Source organism: Solanum tuberosum, unplaced genomic scaffold, assembly GCF_000226075.1.
Source record: "Solanum tuberosum cultivar DM 1-3 516 R44 unplaced genomic scaffold, SolTub_3.0 scf00470, whole genome shotgun sequence".
NCBI lineage: Eukaryota > Viridiplantae > Streptophyta > Magnoliopsida > Solanales > Solanaceae > Solanum > Solanum tuberosum.
Genome location: NW_006239390.1, coordinates 119927 through 137938, shown reverse-complemented (window position 1 = coordinate 137938; position 18012 = coordinate 119927). Strand labels below are relative to the sequence as shown.

The window sequence follows — 18012 nt, the reverse complement described above, 5'->3', positions numbered from 1 at the left end:
TACTCCTGGATCATCCTAATCTAGGAGTTATGACTTCTCAAAGTTGGCCAAGAACTCACTGATTTCCCACACTTGACCAAATTTCCAGATTCTGAATTTTTCCAAAAGTGACTACTTCCAATTTCAAGCTTCTTCTTATTCATTTTAAATTGTCGGAGTTACACAATTAAAACGAAATTACATATAAACCCCTCATAGAACCTCATTATAAAGTCAACACAAAGTCATAGGCTCTTGCTTAACCTATCATTTTTTTCCGAGTCGTTACACCTATGAGGATGTTCCAGTAGAAATCCTTGACCGGCAAGTCAAGAGGTTGAGGAATAAGGAAGTAGCTTCCGTTAAGGTTTTATGGAGAAATCATTTAGTTGAGGGTGCTACATAGGAGGCCGAGGCCGATATGAAGTCCCGCTATCCTAATATTTTTCCTTCTACTCCTATTCAAGCTTGAGGTAAGTAGTTCCTCTTGAGTTTTAGTGTTTTGGGAGTCATGTGTGTTGTATGAGTTTCTCCATGATTTCCATATGATTTTTGCATGTTCTTGTGAGAAATCACGTTTAGTAAAAATTGAGTTTTCATGATTTATATGTTCCTCATGTTGTTATGCATTTTAGTATGATGTTGCATATTTGACTTCATGAGAAGAAATGGTGAACATGATTTACTATGTTTTATAAGATGGCATATTGACTCCATATTGTTGTGTTGAGTATGCTTTTATTGGAGAAGGTAGTTCCTCCTATGAAGATGAAAAATGTTGAATTTCCTGCATATTGGGTTGATAGATGTAGTTCCTACTCCCTTTTTATTGCATTGATTATGTTGAGATGGAGTTGAAGTTTCCTCATTATGTGGTGTGTTATTTTGATATTTTATGCTTGTTGGGATGCTTGTCTTGAGTCTTTAAATTTCGTAAGGTGTCTAGATCGCTATTCGAGGACGAATGTTCCCAAGGGGAAGATAATATTACACCCGGAAAATTGATAGGTGAAACTAGAGCCTAACGTATAAATCTTAAAAGTTTATGCATAAATTGGAGTTATGAAATAGTCCTAAAATTTGACCAAGTAAAAGTTTAAGGGAGGGTTCAAGGAAGGCGAAAGGCTTCACTACCCTTAGAAGAACTCTTGAACTTTGCCTTAGCCGTGTGGGCAAAAGGCAGAATTCAGGGGAGGCTTCAAAGAAGGTGAAAGCCTTCACCACCCTTAGAAGCCTCCTTGAACCAATGACTTAAACGTATAGGCAAGGAGGCAAGTTCACGTGAGGCTTCAAGGCCCGTGAAAAGCCTCCACTGCCCGTACAAGTCCCTCGTGGACTTTGCCTAAGCCAATTTTGGTATGAGGTCAGTCCACGTGAGGGTCCAAGGACCGTGGAGGACCCCACTGCACGTGGAACACCTCACGTGGGGATGCCTTAGCGCACCTAGGCAGTGCACGTGTCTAAGTGAGGGTCCATTTCCCGTGTACACCCTTGTGGACAAGTCCAAGAGAGGGTCCACGGCTGGCAGACCACTCCAAGGACCTTAAAAGCTCCCTTGGTACTTGCCTTAGTTTTTTTAGGGACGTCCACGTGGGGGGCATTAAGGGTAGTTTCGTAATTTTCATTTTTAGTCCAAATTAAATGGGTATATTCTATATTACCTTCAATTAAAAATATATAAGGCACTTGAAGTTATTAAAAACCCTCATGGACATGCCTTATATTTTAAAAGCTAAAGACACAAGTCCAAGGGAGGGTCCAAGGCTAGTGGACCACTTCAAGGACCTTAAAAGCTCCCTTGGACTTTGCCTTAGTTTTATTTGGCAAGTCCATGTGGACAAGGGGCGTTTTCATAAATATTATTTTTAAGTTAAATTAAGAAGTGGGTATATTTTATATTATTTCTAAATAACTATATAAGGTATTTTATATTAAAATACTCCCATAATAAATCACTTTCACAAACACCCACTTCAAAATAAAAAGTTCATCTTCCCCTCCTCTCCAATACTTCTCTCTCTAGAGTTCCTCCATTGAAGAAGCTCAATAACTTGAAGAATAGGGCTCAAGAATCCATCTTCTCAACTCCAATTCGTGGGAAAAGTTTCAATCAAGGTATGTGAGTCTTGATTTATGGAAAGGTTCCTTCCATAAAGCCCTTCAACTCTTAATTTCGAAATTGGTAAATTGTTCAAAAACTAGGGTTTTCAATCTAGCCATTGGTTCTTCCTAAACACGATTTCATTATGTTAATTGTCTTATATTATGGATGATTTAATGTTCAATGGTGATTTTTATAGTAAAACTCCCCATGAACCCATGAATTACCCCATGACCCCAATTTCATGAATTGTGATGGTTGTATTGATGCAAGTTGAATAGTATGAATTGTATCTATGATGTTTTAGTTGTTGAATCTTGTTCCATTCATGCCTAGTGTAGTATTTCTAGGTGTAATTGAGGAACATGATTCTTGACCCTTGAAAGAGGTAAGTTGCTAGGGTTTGTAGATGTTGATGAAAGTTGTGTATGAACTTATGTTTCATTTAGAAAGTGAAGAGCCTATGACTATTGTGTAAATTGAGGTATTGCTGAAAGGTCATTTTTCCCTTACCCTTACACTTGATTATGTATGAATTGTCTAGGATGATGATGATGTTATTGTGTTGATTGAAAGGCTATTCTCATGAAACACTATGAACAATAATGTGAAAGGCTTACTCACATGTTGATGTTGATTTTAAGGTTGAAAGTACATTCTCACTTTATTGAATCTATGAGCTATTTTATGAGTTTTATTGAATGAAGGGCAAAGTATTCTTTCACACATGTAAATGCAATTCAAGACTAATTATGTATGATTGGGAAATAATGCTTAGCACCGAGAGGATATGGTCAATGAGGTAGAGGCCCTCCCGTTAATACAATAGGCCGGGTCATCTAGATTATTCTCATGAGATGGAAGCTCCTCCGCTAATACAATAGGTCGGGTTTCTAGAAGCAATCTCCCTATCCCATAACTATGTGCCAACATAGGTCTTTAGCTAGTGGAGCCACCTAAAAGCTAATGCATTTAGTTCTACCTTAGGCAAGTTGGACACCTTCTTATAGCGTGAGGTTACATGACACCGGATTCCATGTCGCTCACATGGTCTATGTCGGTTATGGCTATTCTTCCCTATATGATAAGGTAATGAATAAAACAAGAACTATACTATGACTTCTTGATGAGTTTTACTTAGTAGGAGTGGGGGTTTGAGACTTCACTTTTTACATTACACAAATAGACTTAGTAGGATGTTATGGGATGGTTTATTTATGTTATGATGAGACATGAATATATGCATGTATGTTGAATGGATAGTTGTTATGAATGCCTTTCCTTATGTTAAAGTAATGTACATGACTATTTCCTTATTTATGACTATTGATTATGATGAGGTCTAAAGATGATATGTATGACTAAGGTAGCTTCAAAGGATTACTTAGTATGGTTGGTATTATGGGATGCCAACCATACATTGCACAAGTGTTCTTTAGGGGTTGCTAAGGTAATGGCTTTACTATGTTATGAGCATAAATGTGATTATGGCTTGTGTGGTACATTGAAAGTGCATGTTGATTTCTAAACTTGGCAAATGCATACTTTTCAACTAAAATGTCATTTTTATCATATTTCAAGGATTTTGTGCATGCTTCAATACTTAGTACTTTATGTGCTAACCCATTTCTTCTACATTTACTATGAGTGTAGGTTCTGATCATTGAGTACTTCTTCTTTCAAGAGAAGCTTGGGTTGACTATTGCCTAGGCTTGGTGAGTCCTCTAGTTCGGGGACAAGATGTTATTGTTTCTAGTTTCTATTGTACTTTCTATATTTAAGACTATTGATGTAAAGGGCTATGTCCCTAAGATTGTATTCCTATGTTTTAGATGGTGATTGAGACAAGTCTAGATTCTTATTTTTGTTTATGAAAAAGAAGTTTGACTTCGATAGTAAAAGTTTTAAATTTTTCCGCATCATTCTTGTGGCTTTATGTGTATGATTATGCTAAGGGCTTGTATGTGACCCCTTCGGGGTCAAGTACGCTGTGTTACATTTAGGGAGTATCCCTGGGTCGTGACACACACACTCTCTCTCCCTCTCTCTCTATATATATTTATAACAATAAAGGAAAAAGGAACAAAAACAATAAAATTAAATAGTTTCAAGAAAAAAAAATTATAATTTTGCCTTGGAGTAATACAAAGACATATTTTTATGCGTCAATTTTATATACGTCACTATCTCATTTTTTTGTGTTTTAAATTATTTATTCTATTTTACTAATAACTTTCTTTATATAATACTATTTGCGCTTATAAATTTATTCAACTATTTAAATTTAGATTTCATGTAATTTCTCTTACTTGTAATTTAACTTTTTCACAATTATTACTTTAAAATATGAGCATATCAATTAGTAATAAAATTAATAGCCTAAACTTTTTATATATCCACACAAAATTTTCATATGAAAAATATAGAAAGTGTAATTCTAAATTCAAGAAATGAAGTAGAAGTTATATTCAATTCACCATCTACTAATTAATTAATATTTTGTAAAAATGTTATATTAAAAATAATAAATACACAAGAGAGCTCAAATATCAATTTTATATAGAAACTAAATAAATTTCGTAACCCAAACAATACATAAATATGAAGAAGTTAAAAGCGAATACCAATTATCTCATAAATCAATATGTGGATGAGTTTTGATTTTTAGTAAAAAATATGAAAAATTAGGATAATAAATGATAATAATTGTGACATTTATTTTTATAAACTAATAAAATAAATGGAAAAATAGGGAAAAAGTTGGAAAAAAATGTTTGTTTTTGCTAATGCAATATTTTCTTATTTTTAACTTTAATCATGGTTCATCGTGAAATGTAACAAATTCTTTTGGAGAGTTACAACTTCTCTTTTTTAAATTTATTTTGTGAATAATTATATTATTCTTTAATTGACTAATTATGTAAATATTTTTTAGATTTTTGAAAATAAAGATAAAAAGAGAAATCTCATAATTAAGAGAGTTAAAGGGATGAGTTTTTTTTTTCAATCTATTTGAAAAAATATTTCATTAGACTACTCTAATTTAATAAATTTTCATTTTTTTGGGATAATATGAAAGATTTGAGTGATAAATATTTATGTATTTAAATGTACAATAAAGGATAGGAATAAGTGGAGTAGTAACATTTGAGATATTTAAATTATTACAATAAATAATAGAAATTAGTGAAGGGAGTAGTAATTGACACATCTTTTTTAATAGTAATACTAAATAGAAATACAGTGAAAATCACAACAACAAAAATGAGAAAAATAAATAAATAGGATCCTTGGCCAAAGAGAGATGTAAAATCACTTTTTAATATCTAGTTTTATATTATATGTAGATAGATATAGATTTTTCATTCTTTATGGAGAAATGAAGATTGGACTGATAAATATTTAGGTCTTTAATTTTACAACAAAGAATAGGAATAAGTGGAATAATAAATTTTGAGACATTTAAGTTTTTACAATAAATAATATAAATGAATAGAGAGTAGTAATTGACACTTTTTAAATAATAATAATAAATTAAAATATAGTGAAATTTATCAAAAATAAATAAGAAAAAATAAATAAGATCTTTGGTAAAGAGATGTGGCATATCACCTTGTCTATAGTGAAGAAATTGGCAAAATGATGAGTTATTAATAGTGATAAAATTCTGATATTTTTTCTTAATTAATTCTTACATTAGTTACATATAAATAGGGAGAAACCAAAAAAAGGAGGAAACAAAAGAGATAAGTTAAATATTGCATTAAAATATGAGACTAAATAAAGAATTCTTAAATTTAAAAAGATGTATTCTAACATAAAGTTAAAAGAGGTATTGTTTCATTCAAGTTTTATATAAACATAAATTTATGACCATATATTGTCTTTTAATTATTATTTTTATTAAAAAGTATTGATATAATATTTTTAGTTTCTTTAGTTTTTCTTAAGAATTACACAAATGCTCTAGTTCGTTGTTAATTTTTTTAAATTCATTGCTTGGATAACACTTTTTCTTTTATAAGTTATCAAATTTTCGCTCTTTAAAACACTTCTAATCGTAGTGTCGAATTTAGGAATGCACTTCAACATGCAAATAAATAGTTACTTCAAGTATATAATGTTTGTTTTAGGATGCTGCGAAAGGCTATCATAATAAAAATTCACGAGAACTAATCATAATTTTGCCTAATGAATTATGTATGTACAACTATAGTCATCTAAAAAAAAGAACTTTAAGATAAAAAGAGAATGTAAGGAGCTACAATTAAAAGAATTTTAAAATATATTTTAAGTTCTTCAATAAAGTACATAAATGAAAAATAGAGGAGAAGAAAGAAAAACTAAAGAGATAGAATTACTATAACAATAATTTATTGTAAGACTTTACATCATCTTCTTCTGAAATTCACAATTTTCTCTACTTTTGTAGCTTCCTCAACTTTCTTCGTCATCCCTATAAGCACAAATAAAGAATATACTTATATGAAATTGTTAGTTACTCCATGAATTTATTCAATTTAGTTTCAAAGTTTAGTTAAATTTACTCAAAATAAATAATATCACATAAATTAATGTAAAAAATGTATAATTTAAAAACTTAATAGAAGCATTCTTACTCATAGATATTTTTTATGACTTTGTTGAAAGCAACTATATGATGTGATGATTAACATTTTCTTCCTCACCCTAATGTATGATAAGGTGATGGAGAAGTGAAAGAATAACTTTGAATGACAATTTTCTTGATACAAAATATGAATTTATATAGACAAAGAAGAGGAATACCATAAGACATAAACTTATAAATTAAATTTTGGGGTTAAAAAGGAGTTATGAATATTATTAAGAGTATAAGTTGAAGATGTGTGAGTTATTAGTAGTTATTTCTTATTTATTAAAGGTATTAAATATATATTATAGTGGTAGGTGAAAAGTTGAGTAATTAAATGTGAAATTTTTTTAAGATATTAAAAATAAAATAAATAAATAATAGAAAAATGTTTTAAAAAAAGAGGAAAAAGGATAAATATAAATGGAGGTCATAGATAGGTGTCACATCACCTTCTCTATATTTCTCCTTTATATATATATATATATATAGAGAGAGAGAGAGAGATATATTTTAGTGTCATCACTCATCTCATATTTTGTATTATTTTCTTTAAAAAAACACCTTAGATAGTTGTATTTTAGTTGGACTAAAGAAATATTTGGAGCACAAGTCAATTATATGTTTGTATGAATACTTTACCAGAAAAAATCCAAAAACCTGAAAAAATTGAGGTTTATTAGTTTGGTTTGATTTAAAAATTTAAAAATTTGACACAAATGGTTTGGTTTGTTATTTGAAAAAACCCGAGGTTGAAAACCCCGAAAAATCTGAGTTTTATTAGTTTGGTTTGGTTTATAAATTTAAATTTTTTACACAAATGATTTGGTTTGATATTTGAAAACCCAAATCAAACTGATCATGTACTAATTGAATCTACACATTATTTGTTAATTAATTTGGAACTTGGAGTGAAGTTTTGAGGCAAAAATCAGGAAACTCCATTGATGTACAAAGCTATCAAAATCGAATTTATTTTTGTGAGTTGCTGGGTTTGAATTCTAAATCCGAAAATTTTCATTTGCAATTACTAATTCTCCATTGCTGGGTTTTTGAGTTTGAAAACATTTGGATCAATTGATTTGAGCTTAAAAAAAAACATGACTAATGAATGAGGAAAGACAAATCCATGGACAACAATTGTTAAAGAGTTTCAAAGCTCAAGTATGAATTTTCGAATTTACCGATAAATTCATCTTCTCCAGCGATTACTTCCTCATCGGCTCGTTATCATCCATAAAAGATTAGGGTTGAACTGCCAATTTTTCTTCTCCATATAAGTGAGAGGGAAAGTGATCCCCCATTAAAAGGGGATCATTTTGATTATAAAAATAAATAAATAATATATATACTATTTAATTATAACAGAAATATAATAAAAACATTTTTTCTTACTCGTTATTTATGACTAGTTAATTTTGATTATAAAAATAAATAAATAATATATATACTATTTAATTATAATAGAAATATAATAAAAACATTTTTTCTTACTCGTTATTTATGACTAGTTAACACTTAAGGGGTTATTTATTTTGTTTAAAGTAGTTTAGGGTGCAATAGATCACCCATGCAGAATAAGTGTGTAGTTAAAAAATCTATCATAGCTTAGGTGATATTTGGCTATTTTCTCGAAGAAAAAAAAGAGACAACTTTTCTCAGTTGATATTTTATTTGGGAAAATTAATGCGACTCTTCATCTCGTACGAGTATACCCTTCATAATTACTCCTTCTGTTCATTTTTATTTATTATTTATTTTTAAAATAAATTTATATTTTTACTTGTCATTTTTGACATATAAAAAAAACAATTATTTTTTCCATATTTTATCCTTAACATTAAATATTATTCTCCAAATCATTTTTAAAGATATAATCTTAAACATTAATTAATAGAGATAGTGTGATAAAATACTTATATCAATAATTATTTTCTTAATGATATGATAAGTCATACAGTGACAAGCAAAAATAAAAACGGAAGAATATTACTTTATGCGTACATATTACAGCAGTATACCCTCATAATTGGAGAAAAACATGATATACCTAAATTATTATTTGAAGGGAGGGGATTTAAGTGATTCATAAACCCCTGTCGGAATAAACAAGCAAAGGTTTCATCCTCTACTTATGAGAATGCTACTTTGCAGATTAAGTAACAAAAAATTTATAAAAGAATTTTTTTTTTAAAGAAAAAATAAAATAATTGGGGTGGGGGAGAGTACAGTGAGAGGAAGTGGTAGAGTGGGTTAAAAAAATATTTTACATTTATTTTATAATTTTTTTGGGGGAATAATAATAGTTTAATCTTTAACTTTAATTAATACTAATAATTTATTTAATTTTTGTCAAAATGTAATATTTTGTCCACGTGAAATGTGATGTGACAATTTTTCAAATAAAAGAGAGGGTGTATTACATACACCATGATGAGAGTGTAACAAAAGAGGGATCTGTGTTTCTCAAACTAATAAGTGATAGTTTAGATTTGAAACTCACACTTTCAATAGTTTAGATTTGAAACTCAAAAAAATGATAGTTTAAGTGTGTTTTTTTATCCTTCTCTAATTATATAATGCTTAAACTTGACTCATTCATGAAATATATATAAACAACACTTAAATTTAACCCCCCAATATTTATTGAGAACTCAGTAATAGTGTAAGCTTTTGATCCAATGACAAAAATGAGATCTGCTTGTATTTTGTTGCCCTCCCCTCCTTGATGAGGTTTCGATTCCTCTTAAACACGTATAATTAAAAATAGGCATAAGGCACAAGTGCACACCTTCTTGAAGGCAACTGATGGGTGCACAAATTGGACACATGTCATTTTTTTAATTGATAACTTTATAATTAGTTAGTATACATATTTATTGATATTAAAACTTATATATATATAATTATTCTATTTCTTTTTTTGTAAAATATTTATTTTAATTTATTTCTTACTCTAAACTTTTTTTAATTAATTTATTATCTTTTCAGTTTTAATTATTTTTAAAAAAATATTGTGTATTTTTTAAAAATAATTTAAAAGTGACCGTTAATTTTACCCTTTTTTTATGTTTTATTTGATTTTCTTCACTTATTTTGATATCCGTTCGAAATTCACTTATTTTAAATACAAGACATTTGGAATTAAAATTGAAATCAAATCAAAACGAAAGACAAAGAAAATAAAAAGAGTAAATAAAATAAATTGAAAAATAAAAGAGAAAAAACAATGAATGAAGGTAAAAAAAAAAGTTTTGATACAAGGTACAAAAATGTGTATCAACTTAATTTAAATACAAAATAAAAAAAATGCCTTATCCCTTAAAAATATATAGATTTGAGGGTTGAAAAATACATATTTTAAATTTTGGATCTGTCATGACTTTCAAAAGATTGCAAGTTGAAAGCATGTACTCACTCCCATTCCAGAATACTTTATTTCTAAAAAATAATTGGTCAATTCATTAGCGTGTGAGAAGAAAATGAAATAAAGAACTCCATTGCTTTGAATTGGTAATATTTTTGCCAACGAAAAACTTGAGTCTGCACTTGAAAATATAAAAACATTATAGAGTAGTGTAGCAACATACATTTGTTTAACTATGGCTGTTTTTGCATCTTTATCATACCTTGTTTTGATAATCTCTTTTGTCACTTCATTGTCCTTCAATTTTGATAGTTTTAATTCCAATGATCAGAATATAAGGTATGAGGCAGATGCTTATCAAAACGGTGTAATTCAGCTCACCAAAAACCAGCTGGATATTCGTTTAAACCATAGCATAGGCAGAGCCACATATTCAGAAGCTCTCTATCTTTGGGACAAGGCCTCTGGGAATCTCACTGATTTCACTACGTATTTCTCCTTTGGGATCAATTCACGGGGAAGTAACTTATATGCTGATGGTCTTGCCTTCTTCCTCGCTCCTGAAGGTTCAAGAATTCCTGATAACAAGTTAGCCGCAGGAGGCGGCCTTGGCCTTGCAATTGATAGTCTACAAAATACATCGAGAAATCATCCTTTTGTTGCTGTCGAGTTTGACACCTTTAGCAACTATTTTGATCCACCGGATGATCATGTAGGTGTCAACATCAACTCCATGGTATCTGTTGTTAATATGACCTGGTTTAGTAGCATTCCCAATAATAAGACTACTGATGCATGGATTACTTATAATTCAACTTCCAAAAATCTTAGTGTTGTCTTCATCGGTTACCACCAACAAGGGAATACCACAGTCCCTTTCCTGCAGACTCTATCTTACAATATTGATCTGAGGGATTACTTGCCAGAATTGAATGGGTCACTTTTGGCTTCTCAGGTGCAACAGGATTCCAGTTTTCAATACAAAACATTTATTCTTGGAATTTTACTTCTTCTTTAAAATATAATGACAACATAACAGATCCAGATGTACCCCTACAAAGCCCAGATCCAGATCCTTCAAGCAAAAAACTGTCAGGACTTGTGAATGGATTGATTTCTGGCGGTTGTGTTTCGGTAGCACTATCTGTTTTGATATTGTTTATATTTTGGAGAAAGAGGAAGGTAAGAGAAGATGAAGATGATGATATTATTGATGGTTCCATGAACAATGAATTTCAAAGAAGCACAGGACCAAAGAAGTTTTTGTACGGTGAGTTGGCTAGATGTACAAATAACTTTTCGCGGGAAGACATAAACATTTGGTGCAACTCATTGGTTGGTGCCATCAAAAAAGAGAACTTCTACTTGTCTATGAGTTTATGCCTAATGGAAGCTTAGATTACCATCTTTTCAAGGGAAGAAGCCATTTGACATGGCCAATAAGATTCAAGATTGCTCAAGGCTTGGCCTCAGCGTTGCTTTATTTACATGATGAATGGGAACAATGTGTGGGGCATAGGGACATAAAGTCGAGTAATATTATGTTGGATTCAAATTTCAACGCCAAACTTGGGGATTTTGGCTTAGCTAGGCTAGTTGACCATGATAAGGGATCCCAAACAACAGTTTTGGCAGGCACGATGGGTTACATGGCTCCTGAATGTGTCACCACTGGCAAAGCTAGCAAGGAAACAGACGTCTATAGCTTTGGTGTTGTCGCGTTAGAAATAGCTTGTGGAAGGAAACCTATTGATCCTAAAGCTGAGGAGCATCAAGTAAATATTATTGAATGGGCTTGGAGACTTTATGGGATGGGAAATCTTAGTGAAGCAGTTGATCCTAGACTCTCATCAGAGTTCAATGAAGAGGAGGTGGAGCACTTGCTAATTGTTGGCTTATGGTGTGCTCATCCAGATAACAATTGCAGGCCTTCTATAAGGCAAGCAATTCAGGTGCTTAATTTTGAAGCTCCATTGCCCACACTCCCTCCAAACATGCCTGTGTCGACATATTGAAGTTATGGATCAACTACTTCATTTGCATCACCATACGACTCCAATGGTCCTGGGATATCTGGAATACAGTCTTCAGGGAGTAGAGACTACACTGGTTCTTCAAATAACACAGCAGCTTATGCAGCATCTTCGCCTTCCGCATCACTTCTGTACACACGTTGGTATTGTCTTATAAATAAATTGTTATTTTATTTTCCTGCATTTAATCTTTCAATTGCTGTGTCCAGCTTTTGCTTTCTGTTGGAATGCATACATCCACCTATCAGTCAAGGACCAGGTCCTTTGACTCAGCAAGAACAGTAACTAAAATATGCGTCCACTTGTTTCGATGGGACCAGGTCCTTAACACAGTTTCAATAGCAAACAATAAAATAAGTGCTGAAAGTAAAGATTGAACAAGCAACTTTACGTGGAAACCTCCTTGCTCAAGGGAGTAAAACCACGACCTGGCCTGCCAGGACTTTTCAAACTTCTTTCACTAGTCTTCTCAAGCAAAAGCGAAAGCAAGTTTACAAATTGAGATTAGCCTACTAATCCCAACTATAAGCAATACCTCATATCACTTAGACGAGCCAGAGCAGATACCACATTGCCCACTAAGCTATCACCCCTAGATAACTTAGACTTTGCTAAGCGGATACAACACCGCTCACTAAACCACCACCCTATGGACGATTTAGATTTTGACTAAGCAACAACAATGTTGCCCACTAAATCACCTAACTCTAGAAGACTTAGACTTTTAGAAACCGAAACAAGATCTGAATCCTTTATAGATTAGGATCAGATTTACAATGTAAGCACATGAGACACAAAGCTCTAAGTACAACAAAGACTCTTCTTCACTCTATCAGATCCCTTTGTTGAATTGAGCAATGTTCTTCCTTGAAGATGACCTTCTTTTCAAGCTTATGAATTTTGAGAGAAAATCCAAATTTAGTTTGCCAAATCTTGAGTTTGTGTTTGTTGGAAAGAGATAATATATTGAAAGTGAACACAAACTCCTTGAGCCAATCTCATTGGCTGAAGGCCTGCTGTTAGAAAAGTTGTGCACCTGCCGTAGCAGCTTTTCTGACGTATCAGCTTTTCTGACAGCTGTCTTTTCACCTTTCCATATCGCAGTCTTGCAGAGACCAGGTCCCTTGCAAACTTCTTTATGAGTTCTTGAAAGGTTTGCTGACTAACTTCCTTCTTTGGATGAATGAATTAATTATGGTGTTTGTCATGTATAAATTATCAACCATAAAGAATTATTACCCATTGGACAAACACCCTCCTCCGTTCTGATTGGTGTAGTACGCTGACGCCTCACCAACCTCTGACACGACAGCTTTACAGCTGTACCCCATTATGCATCTGATGGAGATGATAGAGAGAACTCTGCTGGGGACCAGGTCCCTACATTTGTGAGACACTGAAATAGACAATCTTGTCCGCCCTTCCTATTATTCTAGGACACTGCACTTTTCACCTACCTCCTGACGTGATAGCTGTACCTCATTTGAATCTGGCTGAGAGCACTCTGCCGGGGACCAGGTCCCTACATTTGTGAGGATCATCAAAACACCTAGAATATAACACTTTCCGTGTTCTTTATTATTTCCACTGAATCAAATATTCTTGTTCAAAGTTTACATTAAATAGTGAAAATACTCTGTTCTTGAATTTGAACTGATTTTTACTGAGATGTAAATAAGCAACTTATAACATGTAAATTCAAATAACTTCAAAATACTGAGACAAACAATACTCTTCAAATAATAATTAACTCCTTAATTAACCAAATAATGCGTTAACCAACCTCATATCTAGAGAATGAGAAAAGTTATACACTGAATACTTAAATGTACAAAGTGACACGTGTATGAATTTTCATGTGTCTTTCTATCTTAATAGCCTCTTCGATGTTATTTAGCAGATTAAACTTTTTTTAATAGTTATTTTTTTATTTTCTTTCATTTATTCTGCTGAATTCGTTTTTGTCTTTGCTGAAAACAAAATTGACCAATTTTGGTCATACCTAGTGGGAATTCGTCGATAGTGTGGTGTTAATGTCTACTTTTTCTTGAAATCAAAGTACAATCGTTTGAGCTACATCTTGATAAGTGCTAACGCTCCTAGATGTTTTGATGATCTCCTCACAAGTGCAGGGACCTGGTCCTTTGCAGAGTATGAATACTCATCTAGTGGTCAAAGTGCTGAACAACTGTAAAAGCTGTCTGCGTCAGAAAGTTAGTGAAGTTGCAGAGTACTTCACCAATCAGAAGCGACGAGGGTGTTTGTAGATTGGATAATAATTCTTCTTGTCCAATATATTCAACTTACAAATAAGAAATTACTCATTCATTCAAAAGTGAGATATTTCAAGCTTCAAAACAACAGAGACCTGATCGATTATTTCAAGTTCTTCCTGTACCAGTTGTTACTTTGTTTGCTTGTAATCGTGTTTATATTGTAGGAATCATTTTGCTTGTGATAGAAATGTTTCAAGTTTGTGTGAATCATTGTAAGAACTAGGTTAAGGGTAACTTAGTTTCTTACTCTAAAGTCTATATTAATCGGTTAGGATTAGTATAGTGGGCAGTGTTGTATCTTCTTTGGCTTTTACTTTTGCTTGGAGAAGATTAGTGGAAGAAGTTTGAAAAGTCCTGTTGAGAACAGGTCGTGGTTTTACTCCCTTGAACAAGGAGATTTCCATGTAAAGTTGATTGTGCAATCTTTACTTTCAACATTTATTTTACTATTTGTTATTGTAACTGTGTTGAGGACCTGGTCCCATCGAAATCAGTGGACGCATACATTCCAACAAATGGTTTCAAAGCTTGACTTTTCATTTTGGTTAACACCTAGAAAAAAAAGATCCAGAAGGAATGACTGTCCCACCTAATATGGAGGAAGGTCAGTCTTCTACCGGGCCACCTTGCTTTAATGGTCAATACTATGGATGGTGGAAAAATCGAATGTACGACTACATCAACGCTGAGGATACTGAGCTGTGGGACATTATTCTTGATGGACCATATATTCCTACAAAGGAGGTGAAGGATGGAGTGCTCATCACTACAGCTGTCAAAACCAGAAAAGAGTATAATAAAGCAGATAGGAAGAAGATAGAAAAGAATTACAAAGCAAAGAAGATTCTAGTGTGTGGAATTGGAGTAGACGAATACAATAAAATATCTGCTTATGAGACTGCCAAAGAGATATGGGACTGTTTTCAAACAACCATGAGGGAACACAACGAGTAAAAGAGTCTAAGGTCGATATGCTTACGACTCAGTACGAGAACTTCTGCATGAAGGAATGTGAAACTATCTTTGAGATGAACTCAAGATTCACCTCCATAACCAACGAACTTAGATGCTTGGGTGAGCCTATTCCTGTAAGCAAACAAGTTCGAAAGATTCTCAAGGTGCTTCCCAAGTCTTGGGAAAGCAAAGTGGATGCCATAATAGAAGCCAAAGATCTAATGACTCTTCCCATGGATGAACTGATCGGAAATCTTCAGACCTATGAGTTGAACAAGAAACAGGGTACGACCGTGAAGGAATGGAAGAAGGAGAAATCGGTTGCCTTGAAGACATCTCAAAATGATGTGACTGAGGAGGAGGATGAGATGGCGTATGTCACTAAAATATTTCAAAAGAATATAAATAAGCATGGGGTTTCCAAAAGAAAGCTTCGACCAGCAGAACTGCTACTGCAAATAATAAATGTGGTAAGCCTGACCACATTATGAGGGACTGCCCTAGCCAGAAGCAAGAAACTCAGGACATCAGGCCTCACAAGATGGACCTGGTCCCAGACCATGCTAGGAGGAAAGCTCATGTTGATCAGCTGTTGAGAAAAGCCTTTGCCGTATAGGTAAATGAGTCAAGTGAATTAGAAGAATATACAGAAAGTCATGAAGATGTTTCAATGATGGCTATTAAAGATGATGAAAATGTCTTCAACTCCATCTTCTCATTAATGGCAAAGTCTGATGATGAAGAGGATCTAAATGAGGTAACTCTTTTTTATCTTAAAGATGATCTAGATACTCTTCCCATTAAAAATTTGAGAAAACTTGCTATATTGCTTATTGATTCTGTTGATGAACTAATCACTGAAAACTTAATGACGAATGAAAAATTAAGTTTGTGTGAGTGTTAGGATAGGTATCCTAGAGACTGGCAACATGACACCTGAGGAGGATCCTTGTACCTCGGAGGGTGGAAAGCAAAAGCTTAGCATTTTTTAGGAAGAGTTGGAAGAAAAGCTTAAAATCTCGGAGTCTAAGCTAGTTGCCTCTCTTGAAACAAATTGTCAACTGAGGAAGGATCTGAGCAAGGTCAAAGAAGAGTTAAGTCACTCTCTTAAGTGGACTGACTCCTCCAAGATACTCTCTAACTTGACTAGTCAGAGCTTCAATGGAAAGAAGGGGTTAGGCTGCAAACCGATAGAACCTCTTTATAACCCCCATAGCAAATATGTGTCCATCTCTGACAATCTCTTATGTACTCACTGTGGTCGTAATGGTCATCTGAAAGAAAAGTGTGAGACTCTGAGAAAAGTAAAAGAAAGGCATGTGAAATTTGTTAGATCAGAAAAGAATGTTAAAAGAGGACACAAGGTACCTGGTCCCCGTTACCATTTCACTAAGAACACTTTGCCCCCTGTGAAGTGGGTTCCTAAGTCTAATAAGTGATTTTTGTGCAAAAGAGAGGGAGTAGTCAATGCTGGTATATGGATAGTGGATGCTCAAGGCATATGACTGGAAATACTCTAAACTTCCTCTCTTTGGAAGCACACCAAGGTGGTGGTGTGTCATTTGGCGTTGGAAAGAAAGGCTTTATTCTTGGTATTAGCAAGATAGGAAGAACTGCAGATCATTCCATAGACAATGTACACTATGTGGATGGTCTGAAGTTTAATCTCTTAAGTGTGTCTCAAATTTGTGACAAGGGAAATGAAGTCAAGTTCATGTCTGAAGGGTGTGTGGTTACAAACTGTGCAACTAAGAAAATTGTGATGTCTGCAAAAAGGGTCAAGAATATGTATGTTGCTGATCTTGATTCTATTGATGGAGACAACTTGTCATGTCTGAGTGCTCAAACTGATGATGTCAACCTTTGACATAGACAACTGGGTCATGTAAGTACCTCTCTACTTAACAAGCTTGTTGCAGAGGACCTGGTCCGTGGACTACCACAACTGAAGTTCTCCAATGACAAAGTACGTGACTCCTGTGCAAAAGGCAAACAAACAAGATCTTCTTTCAAGGCAAAGAAGGGTGTGTGCACTACCAGACCTTTGGAACTTCTCCACATGGATCTGTGTAGACCTATCAGAATTCAAAGCAGAGGAGGTAAAAAATATATTCTTGTGACTATTGATGATTTCTCTAGGTACACCTATAATATGTTTCTGCGGAAAAAGGATGAGGCTGCTCGAGTTCTGGTTAGTTTTACCAAAGCAATTCAATTAAAGGTCAACTGCAAGATTGCTAGTATTAGATCTGACCATGGGACAAAGTTTGAGAACTCTCAAATTGAATGTTTTTGTGCTGAAAATGGAATCAATCATAATTTTTCTGCTCCAAGAACTCCTCAACAAAATGGAGTGGTTGAGAGAAAGAACAGAACTCTGGTTGATATCAAAGTTTGAGAACTCTCAAATTGAATGTTTTTGTGCTGAAAATGGAATCAATCATAATTTTTCTGCTCCAAGAACTCCTCAACAAAATGGAGTGGTTGAGAGAAAGAACAGAACTCTGGTTGATATTGCAAGGACTATGCTGATAGACTCAGGGCTGGCTATGAACTTCTGGGCAGAAGCAGTCAACAAACATGCTATGGTACTAATAGGTACCTTATCAGGTCTATGATAAAGAAGACACCTTATGAATTGCTGAACAACAGAAAGCCTTCAATTGCCCACCTTAAGTCATTTGGATGCA

General features: G+C 33.3%; 2 protein-coding genes across 2 annotated transcripts; both read left to right on the top strand.

Annotated features, from left to right (window-relative positions):
• The first annotated feature begins 10294 nt into the window (after nucleotides 1–10294).
• LOC102590494 (L-type lectin-domain containing receptor kinase IX.2-like) lies at nucleotides 10295–12411 on the top strand. The gene is made up of 3 exons (XM_015303698.1): nucleotides 10295–11030; nucleotides 11099–11241; nucleotides 11358–12411. Exons 1-3 carry the CDS (start codon nucleotides 10295–10297, stop codon nucleotides 12072–12074), a joined length of 1596 nt encoding a protein of 531 aa, XP_015159184.1. The 3' UTR covers nucleotides 12075–12411.
• A 2928-nt stretch (nucleotides 12412–15339) lies between these two features.
• On the top strand, nucleotides 15340–17189 carry LOC107058236 (uncharacterized). The gene is made up of 3 exons (XM_015303697.1): nucleotides 15340–15792; nucleotides 15939–16079; nucleotides 16776–17189. The coding sequence occupies exons 1-3, from the start codon at nucleotides 15340–15342 to the stop codon at nucleotides 17187–17189; spliced, it is 1008 nt and encodes a 335-aa protein (XP_015159183.1).
• The last annotated feature ends 823 nt before the right edge of the window (nucleotides 17190–18012 follow it).